The 14040-nt window shown below is 37.7% G+C and overlaps 2 protein-coding genes across 3 annotated transcripts; one reads left to right on the top strand and one right to left on the bottom strand.

Moving 5' to 3' along the window:
• Positions 1 to 515: 515 nt before the first annotated feature.
• LOC137956167 (squamosa promoter-binding-like protein 7) lies at positions 516 to 9873 on the bottom strand. 2 transcript variants are annotated; one of them, XM_068803539.1, is made up of 11 exons: positions 8846 to 9873; positions 7739 to 7908; positions 7335 to 7522; positions 7166 to 7240; positions 6951 to 7058; positions 6532 to 6649; positions 5096 to 5231; positions 2878 to 3058; positions 1964 to 2542; positions 1051 to 1370; positions 516 to 906 (listed from the first exon to the last, which is right to left on the bottom strand). In XM_068803539.1, the coding sequence occupies exons 1-10, from the start codon at positions 9328 to 9330 to the stop codon at positions 1065 to 1067; spliced, it is 2346 nt and encodes a 781-aa protein (XP_068659640.1). In that variant the 5' UTR covers positions 9331 to 9873; the 3' UTR covers positions 516 to 906; positions 1051 to 1064. The 2 variants fall into 2 exon arrangements, with proteins under 2 accessions (XP_068659640.1, XP_068659639.1); XM_068803538.1 differs by lacking the exon at positions 516 to 906 and having other exon boundaries at positions 912 to 1370; positions 8846 to 9872.
• Positions 9874 to 12449: 2576 nt separating this feature from the next.
• Positions 12450 to 13557, top strand: LOC137955412 (histone H2AX-like). Its single transcript, XM_068802344.1, has 2 exons — positions 12450 to 12717; positions 13132 to 13557. Exons 1-2 carry the CDS (start codon positions 12520 to 12522, stop codon positions 13351 to 13353), a joined length of 420 nt encoding a protein of 139 aa, XP_068658445.1. The 5' UTR covers positions 12450 to 12519; the 3' UTR covers positions 13354 to 13557.
• Positions 13558 to 14040: the final 483 nt, after the last annotated feature.

Raw genomic sequence — 14040 nt, 5'->3', positions numbered from 1 at the left:
TAAAAGATTTGATTATTGGTCCTGCCTTGTCGAAGTAGCGCATCTCTTGTTACTTGCTAGTGCGAGACAAGGGAGTTGATATTTTATGAACGCTTAAGAACACCTATTCGTCCATTCTTTGGCTGCTACTTGTTTAAAATAAGATCTCTTCAGTCTCATACTTCACATCACCCATTAAGAGCAGTAGATTTCTGTCTCCACTCTCCAGCGAGTAACCCCTGTACAGTTGCCCACATTTTTTCTTCTTTTGCAGGTTAATTGCTCAGAATGAAAACAAGATGCGGTTACCAATGTTCTGGAATCAGTGGAATAAAGAAAACTAGTCATTTGTAAAACATTCTCAATAAACTCATCTTCGTCAGTTCTGGATTGGGTAACGTGTGTTAGTATGCCACAGTTCAGGTAAAGCAGCCATTGTAAAACAAAGAACTGCCTATACCTATTTTTTAGAAGGCATCAATCCATATTAAAGTCATTTACTTTCACACATTCGAATTCGAATTCAAGATCAGACTCGGGCTCCAACGAACCTGGATTAAGTTGTTAAAAAGTTTACAAACCAGCTTGTTACTTAACGAGGCTTCAGACTTCAAAGTTTAAACAGAGAAAGAATCGGACTACAATTTGCCCCTTAAGGGAACTTTTGGTTTTTTATTCGATTTCATCCTTTATTTCTACGATATTCTTCCACAATCTCTTCGAGCTTCGTCGCTCAAGATTTTACTCATGCAAACAGGTTGCTAATCAGCTTCGCGTCAAATTCACCAGATGCAACACCATGTGGGGAGGACTATAGCCGAACCCTCTGTAACTCCATCCGACATGAAGGACAAGAAGTCGCTGGATAGCTGTAACCGAAATGCTGAGACGCTCAGCATCTGATGGCCCACGGATAGGTCCAATCATCTGTGTGCTCAAAAGAAACAAGGGACCCTTTCGTTTAATGTAACACCAACAGTACACAATTTATTGTAGTACAGCTCAGAAATGACCCACTAGCAGAGGCATACAAAATGCGTCTATATACACATAAGTGGCCTGAACATTTACCTCAATCATCCATCTTACGACCTTGAGTCCAGAAACAAGCATCTCCGTACTGTTACTGCAAATTCTCCTATCTTGTGAGGATGGCGGAGGGCCACACAAACCCCACAACAAATACCAAAACTAGCCATCATAAGTAAGACAAACCGTGTTCTCGTGATTGGACCAGAAAAAAATTGAACACATGCATTTTGAGGCCATGGAAAGGCAAAGGAATTCACGGTCATAACCTCTTTATTGATGAGGGGTGTAGTTAAATCTTTTTCTTGGGGAACTGAAATCAAAGGTGCCTTCCAAGTAGCTTTCCGCCTTCCCTCTAAATCCTGAAAAACAAGCCATGGTAACCAATCAGCTATAATTGACTTGAACAGCTCATCTATGAGAGGAATTGAAGCTCAGCGCCACTAGAGTACCACATTAAAAGAGTACCCTGCTGCAATAATGAAAAATAATAATAATAATAAATACCAATAAATATTGAAGGAAACACAATAAGAGTGAGTGAGTGAGTGAGCACAAGTCTCTTTCCACCTTTCCTAAACCCTAAACCACTCCTCCTAGTAAAGATAATAGAACCTGTACCAGGAAGGCAGGCAGGTATCAGGTACCAGTAAACAATTCCAAGAGGCACTGTTTTGACCATGCCCCAACAACACTAAGAACTTACTTCCAAATGAGATTTTTTTTTTTTTTTTTTTTTTTTGAATGTTGATTATGCAAGCAAACTATACCCTTTTCCCGTTCAGACTTGAACCTAAGAAATCCTGTGTCAGGCCATTGAACCAAAGGCCTAATCCACACTACCTAATGAGAATTTTATTCTTTTGAAATAATCCTAATGAAAATTTCCAAATATCAAAATAGCAGTTTTAAAGATTTACCATCTCAAGACAAACTACAAGGAAACGGTACTCACTTCACTAATCGATGCATCACAGAGCATCTCACTTCTGGTTCCACTCACAGGTAACAAAGCCCCTTGACAATCTGCATTTTCAGCATGCACTACTGAGTTTTTACCATGTTTTCGTCTGTGATCAATAATTTTTCTTGCCTGATTTATATGTTCCTGCAGCAAGCCCATTTCAGAACCACATGTTGTACCAGCAGAACTGGCTGACTCTTCATCAGCTATCATACTCTCAAAAGATTGAAGCACCCTTTCCAAGACAAAAGTGGCGTTCTTCTGTATTAAAAAGTTCAATAACCGGTTCAATCTCTTAATTTGAATTAAAGGAGAACAGGTTTCAGTCAACTGAGGCTCCTTCAGAAGCCATGCAATGTCTAATAGAAGTTCAGACATTTTGGCATGTCTTAACCCCAGAAACTTGCAAGAGTCCATAATGGACTTTCTGCCCTCTCGAACCTGGCTACCAGATCTAATTGAACAGCGAGATTCATCAAATTCTTGCTGTATGAATTGCAATTCCGAGCATACTTGTTGATCGCCTAAGAGAACAGGAATGAAATTTGATAACCCTGATTCATTCTCAACCTGCAGAAAAAAGAAAAAATACGCAAATGAATTAAAAAAAATGGAACCCTTGAACTATCATTCACTTAAAATAAGGAGCTGATAATGGCATGGATGACGATCCTTTTTTCTTGATTTAAGGTCATAAAGACACACAGCCTACCAACCTCTAAAATTTGTTCAGTAAACAGTAGCCTGCAAAACAAAACCAGAACCAGAATCCCAGACAAAGACTACATATAATAAATGCATACATGGTAACGAGAAAGTTAACCTTGGGGATACAATTTTAATACCCAGGAAGATAAACCACAATACCACAGAATGAAGGACAATATCACTTTTAATCCACCAACCTCAATAAATGCAGGGCCAAAAAGATCTGGTTCTGTTTGAGGAATGCATATCCTGAAAATCTCATGATCAGACCCATCACTAGATTCTCCTACATTTACATCAGAGCAACTTATCTCCCGTTGGTGAATTGTGATACACGAATCATGTACCAAATATTTTCCAGCAAAAGACACTAGAAACCTGCCATCTCAAATATAAACGAACAAGAGATCAATAATTCAGCATTCCCGTACACACTGAAGACATACATCACAATGAAAACAACTCATGATCATCATCAGAGTCTTGTCCTAACTATGTTGGATGAACACAACTTTGGAAAGAACTTCTAATAAAACAAACCCATTACAAAGAATTCAGATCTTCAAATGACCACAAGTACATGGACACTAGCAGGATACCAAGCTTGCCTAAAGCAACAGAACTTATTTTACCTGCTCTTCTCTTTACTCAAATTCTTCAGAAAAACTAGTATATCAAGGATACATATTTATGACACCATACAAGAAATACTTCACAGTTGTATTTTCTTAAACTTCAATGCATCTTTTAAATTATTTCTCCATTTAAAAAACCGTAAAAGAGAACGACTCTTGATAACTATCTCTCCCATGACATACTAGATAGCATCTACGACAAAGCTTAACATCTTTAGCAGGAGCATAATTCTTATTTCTATGCTCTGCATATCATGATTCAACTAGGTTCAGAATCTGGACAAAGACCTGCAGGTTTTTCTGGTCAGGACACATGCCCCCTACCAATACATAATCTGATGTAGTTTTTAACAAACAAAAAACTTCAGTTTCCATCTTCCCCGGGAGTGTCATCACTCTCATCCACTTGTTCACAACTACACTCAGATACTGACTGAACTGTCCGATGATGTTCTGAATTCGGCTCACTTGTTGCAAATGCACATGTTACATGAGCCAAGTTCGTTCCCAACAAAAAGAAAAATATCAAATCAAAGACTGTTATCAATTACGACCTACACAGATCTATTTCCTAATTTCTGACAAATTTCAACTGATCCATAAATACATAACTGGAACTTCACAGTACCTTTATGTTAAGCACAAGAAATAATAGTTGCAAAAAGCTGCATATTCAACTCAAATGCTCTGCATCCATTTCCAGTTCAGTAGAACAAATGACCCAGACACATAAATATGATTTCAGAGCTGAAATCATGTGGATCAGCCCAATTTTGGTTTTACTAGGGAACCTTTCTTCATCTTCATAGCATTGCAAATATTGCTATGTATGCCAGATAAATGAAAAAACCAAGGGCAGCATTTGTCACATTATTGTCACCAGAGCTCTGCCCCAACCATGTTGGTATTGGCTGCACAAGTCCATCCTGCTGAACTGCTCCACAGTAGGTCCGCCACTAACTTTGACTTCTTCAAGCCATTTCTCACCATTTCCATGTCATTTTCAACTTCCACAATTTCTATTTGATGTCTTAAACAATATAAATTTCCCTAAACATGTCCAAGGATTAATGAAATTCAAATACTCTAATGATTAAGAGAAGTTCTGCAGCATTTTTCAACCTGATGCAAACTTTCTTCCCTTACTGAACTTGGGACCTCAACTAAATAGCAGAGTCAAGAGAGACGTCAATAACAACTTAAACTCCTAATACCTAACCATTAAACTCCTAATACCATTAAAAATGAATAAAAAACTCCTAATGCCATTTTGTGAAATATTATAATATTTCAACTTCAGGTAGAGGAAATCAAGGACCACTTCCCCTGGCTCAAATTGCCTGGGTCATATTACAAAATAATTCACTTGGCTTTGCTCCTTTCTTTTCATGTAATAATCATCGATCATCCTTTATTTGCCTTGCTATTGAAACCTCAGAAAAACCTAGCAATATTCACCTAAAATTTCAAGTACTTTGACATATTCAAAGGACATTCACAAAATCTTAGAAACTAATCTTCTATTGGTAGATTAAGGATAATAATGTAAAAAAAAAAAAGCAATTCAACATCCAAATAATACAGATACCAAGTGAATTGTGTTTATAATTGAAGAGCCCGTTAGAACATTATATCTTGAAATCTAAGTGAAGAACATTATATTGAATGATCCAGCACCCCTATCTAGCAAAAAAACGATGAGTAAAACAGTTGTCAAATGCATAGCATTTATATCCCACATTCCATCCCATCAAAAAGTACTAAAAGAGCAGAACCTTACCGAAATTTAGACTGGCGTAGGTTACTGCCACAAGCAACAAAAGCCATAGGTTTGCCAGCTTCGAAAAATGTAGGATGTACATAATGAAGCCTCGGCACCCGTATCTCCATTTTGATGCTCATTAGAGAAGTCCCATCTAGTCACATTCAATTGAAACAAGAAGATAAGAAAATAATACCTTGGCCAGTGCAGTTATGTCATCAAAACTGACCATAATCAGCCTTTCATATTAAACAATGAGAAATTTCTCAACTCAACAAGATCAAACACATTGGAAAAAAGAATATATTGATTTATCATACATTATAGGACAATAGAAATTAATTCAAAGAGAAAAAAAGGTCCTTGCATTGAATACTACTTTGTGCAAATTTAAGGCTATGGCTTAACGAGTAAATAATTCTCAATACAGACAGCTTAGGCTGTAGCTTAACAAGCGAAATAATTTTCATAGTAGATTTTGAAATACAAAGGATCATATAAGAAAGCTCTTGCACATTTCTGAGTATAATAAAAAAATCACAATGCTAAAGATTTCACTTCATAGACACGTAGAATAATCCTTCACTAACTCTACACGTATGCATGCAAACACTTTGGATTCGTGTCTAGAGGAGCTCAAGATTTAGCACAAGCAACCAAGATCGAACAAAATGAAGGCCTCATGAACAAGACATATTACAGAACTTGCACTAGCCAAATGATCCTACCACTCTCATAGAAATTGAGTCCTACAGATTGAGCTCAGGTTTTGGCTTAAAAACGTGGAAATCTCTTTTAAAATAGGAATATTAAGTGGCTACATTCATCTCAATGACTACGATTTCTACAGGAAAAATTGTCCAATTGGGTCCAACTCATATGTGTCATCTTGTCAGGTTCATAATCCAGAGTTTCATTTGCTGAAATCACTTCCTTTTACAGGGAAAACGTACGTAAGATAATATATATATATATATATATATATATATTATGTAAAAATATTATATATATGCATATATATAATATATATAATATATATTGAAAGAGAGAGAGTCCAGTCATCCACGAGACAAATCAAAGACCTCACATTACAAAACCCCTCATAATGCCATCTTTACAAAAATAAAAAATACTCACAATGGACATTTGAGTCAAAAAGCCTCAATCCCCCATAGCACATGCAATTCAGCCATAAGAAACATAACAGAAAATCTAGAAATATCTAAATGTTGTGAAGCTTCAGTAAGGAAATTTAAAGCTGAATTGCCCAAGACCAAAACAATATTTACATTTTTTTTTAATGTTGAAACTCATAACCTGGTGAGACTTGAAACTCACGATTTCATACTAGAAACCCACCCATGTGGCCATTGAACCAAAGGCCCAAGCCCTAATATTCACATGATAATGAGACACACCAACTTGAATTCTGATACTTTCAGAACATTACTTACCATTTAAAACCTGAAAAATCATGTTGTTCAAATGAATATGCATAGGACCTCGTCTTGATAACAAACTATGGGGTGAATGCACAAGGTCCTTAAGATAAGAGGCACCATCTTCTTGCAGCTGCATTTAAGAAAGAAGAAAGGACAAAAGTCATTTTTGGAAAACGATATCAATACCTACAAGGAGCATTTCCTCAATTTGAATAGAACACAGAGAGCAGCAAACTGGGATGCCATGATTCCCAACTCAAGAATAGAAAGAGAGAGTCAAACACAGGGTGTAGAGACAGAGTGAGAGAAAAAATCACCATTATCAACTGGTTTACAGTAGTGGACTGGACACATCTTCTATTCTCTTGCAAGCAGATATTTTTTTATATTACAATGGGCGTAGTAAGATAAGCAAGAGAAAAAAATCTTACCTTCTTCCACATGAACTGTGGCATAGCAATGAATAAAGTCAGAATGGTACAGCCAGGTCGAATATATCCCTCAAGCTCGACAGGCATGCTAGCCAGCCACTGAAATATCTAAAATTTACGAAAAAATAAATATTAACCAAATTGCAATCTCTCCAGATGGAAAAATAATTGACTCCAAAAAATACTAAACTGCAATTATTATCCTCTAAAAGTACTTGGTGCCGAAGTCGTCTGGGAAATTCTGCAGGGTTCCAATCATACAGCTTGAAAGAGAGACGACCCGTCGGACACTGCAATCAAATAATGATCCAAAGCAGTTTCAGAGAGAATAAAATAGAGAAAGAGAAAATTGAAGTGGCTAGAAAGAAGCTTCCACCAACTCACCATAGATGAATATGCAAATTTATTATCACAAATTGATGGAGAAAGGCCAGATTTGGAGTTAACTTTTCCCTCTTCTTTTTGGGCCTTGGGAGAAACACTAAAAGATGTACCACTGTTATTGTGCAAGTGGGGAAGCGAGGACAAGGGGGACCCTTGCTCATCTTCAGACGCCAATACGGTCTCCACATCTGTTAGTTGTTCAAGTAATCAGTTCAAGCTGAATCCAATACAGTTCAGAGAGTAACTCCATTTGACATATCCAAGCAAATATGTAAAACTGAATACCAAGTGCCTATTTGTATCTACATGACCTAAGACATTAATAGAATATGCTTGAGAATAAAAAACCATGTACCATCTTAAATCAGTTAGTATCTGTCAATATTAAATTGTGTTAGCAATACCTTTTGCCACTTCAGTGTCACAACTGACATCTGCTGGCAGGTTCCCTGGGAGCTCCTTTTCCACAGCACTCTTGACATCTGCAGACTTTCTCCGCCTTCTGTTGTTGTGCCGCTCTAATTTTCTTCTACAGCTACGCTTACCTTCATCGAAATCTGGTAACAGATGAAACCTGGAAACCAGATAGGTATTTCAGTTTCAACGACTTGAAGAATAAAGTATTCAAAGCACTGCCTCTGTTTTATTAATGAAATGAAGGTGTTGCCTCATTTAAGTAACAGGAAATGTCTTTCGTTCAACTCATGTGTTACGAATAAATTACCACTTAGAGCAAACTCCTTCCTCTCTATTGACAGAAAACTAGGTTTAGCAAATATTTCTTGTATATCAAGGGCATCCACCTTCTTTGTCATAAAGGTCTTTATAGCAAAGTTCTAACCCACCCAACTCCTTCTCTTCCACATGCAGATTATATGTGAAAACAAAGACCAAGCAGTTGGAGTGCTTTACTCAATGGTGATAACAAGTTAAACTTCAGAACCCATTATAAGACTTTTTAAAACGAAAGAAAAAAAGAAAAAAACAGAGATTGCCAACTATTCACATCATTCTAGATCTCTTCAACCAATGATTAAGTCATCAGAGGGATTCTTTTCTTTTCCTTCTTTTTCTTCATGCACTTTTTTTTTTTTTTTGACAATGTTCCATAAAAAGGGCCCTCTACCTACTATATTGAGGTCTGCACTTAAATCTTCCCTCTCCATCCTGCTCTATAAATTTTCTGGTTGGCTTTTTTCCTCAATAGGTTCTCTATAGCTTTCATTTCTGTATGTTTTGGATAAGCTAAAGGAACTATACTTTTACGGAGCTCTTACTCTAGCATCCTTAGATATTTTTCTAAAATATGTTTTTTGAAAAAGATATTGTTCTTAAATATTGACGGTGTGGTATTGATGTTCGACTTAGAAAATCATCTGCATAACTTCAGGTTCAGAACATCTACAGAAGAAGCTTATCGGGAAAACGGGAGATGTCTTCTCACGTGAACCTAGACCGATGGGGGGGCAAGGCAAAGAATAAAACTGGTTCTTTTTATCCTAAAGACTTACTTGCCGCACTGCTGGCAGTACCGCTTCTGTTCGCCATCGAGAACAACCGAACTAGCATTGGCACAGTTGAGGCAAACCCGATGCCTCCTATGATAACCTTTCAATTCAGAAATATCCGCCTCGCATCCAGGAACCTGGCACCGGAAGGTAGCCGTCGCGGAAGCAGTTCTCACCCGCTTCCGCCCGATTCCTTCCTCTTCCTCGTCCTTTTCATCCAATTCTGGACAAGCACACGGAATCCTTCCCGCCAAAAAGTTCTCGCAGGTCAAACGAGGATCCCGCTTCCGCACCCGATCATCGCCCCCGTCCGCCGAGGGAGATTCCCAATGCTCGAGCTGAGGAGCCACAAAGACGCTTGAATCATCGATAGGAGTTCCGGTGTCCCAGGAGAGAATAGACGACGGATCATCTATCGAAATATCAAGAAGACTTCCCAAATCCCAGACAGATGTAGGATCCCCCGGCGTCGTGAGCAGATCCTCCATTTCGGTAACCCTAACCCTAAGAGTCGTCTGATTACCTCCGCCCGTCGGCGTGGACGGAGTCTCCACTTTCAGAAATTCTATTGGATCTCCCTCCCAGATGATTGGCAGAATCTGCAAGCCACCGTGAAATGGGGGGTGGGCCCCGGTTGGTGGTCGGAAATCGCAGGAGAGAAGATGTAATAACGATTGAAGCTGGACTTCCGCCAAAATGTCGTACTTATGACGACATATTGCTTACCAAAACCATCTTCGCTTCCAACCACCAAATCTCTGTTATCAACAAATGCCCTACTCCCCACTTCTCTTCGCTTTTTACCCCATTAGAGCCGTGGGGCAGCCACGCCTCTGCACTGCAGTAATCATCTACCATGTACCTGACCTTGAACCTTAGACGTACATCGCCGATTAATTTAAGGAGAAAGGTGAACAAGCTGTGGAACTTCGGCCAACTCAGGATGTTGACATAGAGAAAAAGTAAAAAATAACAATGGCTGGACGATTGAGAAGCGGAGAAGAGCAGCCAACCACAACCACCCAACGACTTGGAAGAAAGCGATGTTACATCACGACTGCCGAATGATGCTTGGTGAGCATATCGCTTTAATTAAAACTAAAATCACGTTCCAGTTTGACTATGAATAAGAAAATTCCAGTGCATCGTTCGCACAGAGGAACAAGCAGTGTAATTTTCAATAACTTTTTGCTAGGATCATCTTGACCGTCTTATCTTGTAGGAGTCGAGAGTATTCGTTCATTAAAGCGGAATATAACAAATAAATCCTAAATGTCCTAGTTATTTTCAATCACCTCATAAACTTGTTTTACCACTTCTTATAACACGGAATATATTTAGGGTTAATACATGGATATGTGTGTGCTTAAGACACAAATTGTATGTGGATAAACATTGACATGAATGAGGGTAGAACATGAATGCATTTTTTTGGTTATGTAGGAGGGCTGAGAATTATTTGTTGATGTGATTTAATATTTGTTTTCAACATGTAGATGATGAAACTTATTTGATGGTACATGTTATGTTTTGTCGTTGAGACATAAATGTTCATTTGTGTTTGAGACATAAATGTTCATTTGTGTTTGAACCATGTTTTTTATTGCATGTATTTGTAAATAATCTATTATACAATGAAAAAAATTGTATTTATATTACACATTACACAAAGTTACTATATACATCAATCCGTTCTTATGGTATGGGTGGTCCACGATATTTAAAAAACATTAGAAAATCACCTGTTAGATTTCAAGAAGTTTACAGGATAAATAAAAATATTTTTCTTAAATTGGTTGGAAATTTCAAAAATAAATGACTCTTATTTGATACAAAGACTATATCAGTGGAAAGATGACTTGTATAATTTTGTTTTACTGTTGATCAACAATAATCATACAGTGTTACCTTAGAGATATTTGATAAATCAAGTTGGACAATTAGTACGTATTTTAATAAGATGTTAGATACTATTGTCATAATACAGTTTGATTACATCAAACGACCTTCACGACGTACTTATTTAACTATTTTGAATAGTGACATCTATTATCCTTACTTTAAGGTAAATATAAAGTTATTTGATGAATAAACTTAATTTGATGTGTTTATATTAATGAAATTTGTGTCATTATGATTGTATTGGTGTCATTGATGATACTCATATTAAAACACATGTCCCATTTGATCTACAAGCACTAGATCATGAAGGATTTCCTCTCACTTAATGTAATTGTAGTATGTACATTTGACATATAATTCACTTATATACTTGTTGGATGGGAGAGATCAACAACCGATTCACTTGTCATGAAATCAACTTTAATAAGATGAGATAAACTTTAGATACCTAAAGGTAAATGTTACTTATATCTCTAGTCTATTTTCATGTATTATTATGCTTAATTAATTTATTTAAATATATCATTTATTATAGGAAAATATTATTTGGTAGATGTGAGGTATATAAATCTTTCAGGGTTTTTGGCTCCCTATCGAGGGACTCGTTATCATTTGTAAAAAAATGGAGATAATGCTCATATGGATGAAAGAGAACTGCTCCTATGATAAAGTAAAACGCATAAACTACATACGACCCCTTTCAAAATCAAAAACAACAAGATCAAATAGATGATCGAGGAGGGTTGACAAAGGGCCCATTCAAAATCACAATTAGTAGAGAATTAGAAAAATAAACAGCAACGACACTAATAGGGGAGCAAGCACGGTGAGAACATGAGAGGGAGGCTTCGTAGCTTGGAATTACGTGTCAGCCTAAGGGGCGTCAAGAGGGTGAGTATTGAGAGGGAAACAGAGAAGAGTGTTGAGAGAGAGCGAGTGAAAGTGAATCCAAGGGTAAGCACTGGGGTTTTATTTTTACTCGTTTTACACAAGAGCCAGTGAAAATGAATTACACAGATAATTTACTTTCACTTTCACTTGTTAGACGCACACTAATGATTTTGGGTAAGTAAATTCACTTTCACTTTCCTCGAGCATCCACAAATAGGGCTAAAATGGTTCAAAAGAAGAGTTTTGGCCAAAGATTTTTTTTTTTTTTTCCAATGGTACTTTTTCTTACATTTTGTGACCATCACACACACCCTAAGTTAGAAGAATCCAAAAAGAAACTTTTAGATATAATGTATATAAGGCATAAATAATTATAAAATACTTAATAAATATTAGAAACTACAAAATATAATGTCATCTACAATTACGTTGAATTTGATTAAAATTTAAGAATTGATTAAGCATTTCCAAATTAATTTTTTATTATGTAGAAAAAGTTTTTTTTTTTCATATGAGATTGAGCAAGCTCGTGAATAGTGGACGGCTAGGATGAAGCATAGCCTAGTCTGGTGGGCCGTTGTTGCTTAATCTGGCATCATCGCGGGAGCACGGAGGCTCGCCAGTCGCAAAAGCACGTGTAGCGTCAATTTGCAGCTAGGGTTCACCCTTCATCGTCGCAGTTCATAAAGTTCAACACGTTAGCAATCCGCAACCTCTTTTACATACCAATGAATACGTGACACGTCATTAATCGTTTCAGGTCGTCCCCTATATATTTCGAACCATGCGCTCTTTCTCAACCCGCGAAGTGTATTCTGTTTACCTGGTATTATTCTCTACTGGATCCTCTGTTCGAGATTCGGTGATCTTAATCCCAGGCGAGGATGAGTTCTGCAGGGTCTACAAAGGGTGGAAGGGGCAAACCCAAATCATCTAAATCGGTTTCTAGATCCCAGAAAGCGGGTCTGCAGTTTCCTGTGGGAAGAATTGCTAGGTTCCTTAAGGCTGGAAAGTACGCTGAGCGTGTTGGTGCCGGTGCTCCTGTATATCTATCTGCTGTTCTTGAGTATCTCGCGGCTGAGGTTCGTACATGATCTATTTTGATTTTTTTTTTTCTTTGGGTCTGTTTGTGGATTTGTTAAAAAAACGGTTGTGTTTGTAGTGGGGATCTTTAGGGTTTTAATACGAAATTATATGTTTTAAGCAGGTTGCTGCATTGCCATAGCCTCAAAGTACAATCTTTATATGTGCCTATTGTTTTGATTTTGATTTTCGTTCATGGATGCAGTTAATTCTTCCCGTACCACGTTTTAGCTCCCTCTCTCTCTCTCTCTCCCTCTCCCTCTCCTCCCCGTCTTCAACTTATTATAGCATGTTCATCCTATCATGTTATATTTATTTCCTATATTGTGGTTACACTTTTATTTTTATTCTACATGTAGAGACATTTGGAAAGGATGGCAAGAAGATATTGATATTTGGTTTTCTTTTTTCAGGTTCTTGAGCTCGCTGGCAATGCAGCAAGAGATAACAAGAAGAATCGGATTGTACCTAGGCATATACAGCTCGCGGTGAGAAATGATGAGGAATTGAGTAAGCTTCTGGGAACAGTGACAATCGCGAACGGGGGAGTTTTGCCAAATATACATCAGACTCTCTTGCCCAAGAAACAGGGGAAAGGGAAGGGCGAACCTGGATCTGCTTCGCAGGAGTTTTAGGCTGTTGTTTTGTTTGCATAGCATATGGCTAGGGGTGGAGTAATTTTGGAGCAGAGGGGGGCTTTCTGTCATCACACGGACGTGGGGGGGCAACCCTAGTTTTTTTTTTTTTTAGTTGTATCGAACAGTAACAATGAAAATAATCAAAATTTTGATCTGTATAGCCTTTTCGTTGTCAATCAAATGGACTTGAAGTTTTGATGTGCTCTTATGTTGCGGACTCTCACGGTTGGTTTATTTTCCGGCTCCCTAGTCGTAACGGGTGACTGCGTGTTTGATTCTGGCGCGCGTTGTCTTGTGTCTTGAGTTGGTTCTCGTTTTTAGTGCTTTTTGTCTAGCGTTTTCTGCTATCTTCTGCTGATGACCCAAGAATTCGATCGTTGTTGCTGCCGCGCCTGCGTTTTGAGGATTGCGCGGTGTATAATAGACAAGAAATTGCAAGATTAATTTTTGTTACTAGGATAATAAGCCAACGGTTGATTTAGTTTTATGCTCTGTTCTTCAAGTCTCTGGTTTCGTGTTTCGTCTCCTTCCGTGTTACATGTACATCAACTGTGCAGATCAGCAAAATAAAATCTTGGAACGACGAGTTTGTCTGCAGTCAGGTATTCACTGGAATCTCTTCGCTATAGTTTGGGAGATGAAATGATGTTATCTATGTATGTAAAATCATTGCTACTAGTTACT

This window comes from Aristolochia californica, unplaced genomic scaffold, assembly GCF_029961685.1.
Source record: "Aristolochia californica isolate CCGP_79_NKW_82.1479 unplaced genomic scaffold, dmAriCali1.0.hap1 SCAF_2, whole genome shotgun sequence".
Classification (NCBI taxonomy): Eukaryota; Viridiplantae; Streptophyta; class Magnoliopsida; order Piperales; family Aristolochiaceae; genus Aristolochia; species Aristolochia californica.
Note: the sequence above shows the minus strand (reverse complement) of the source record. Positions and strands in the feature narration are given on the sequence as shown.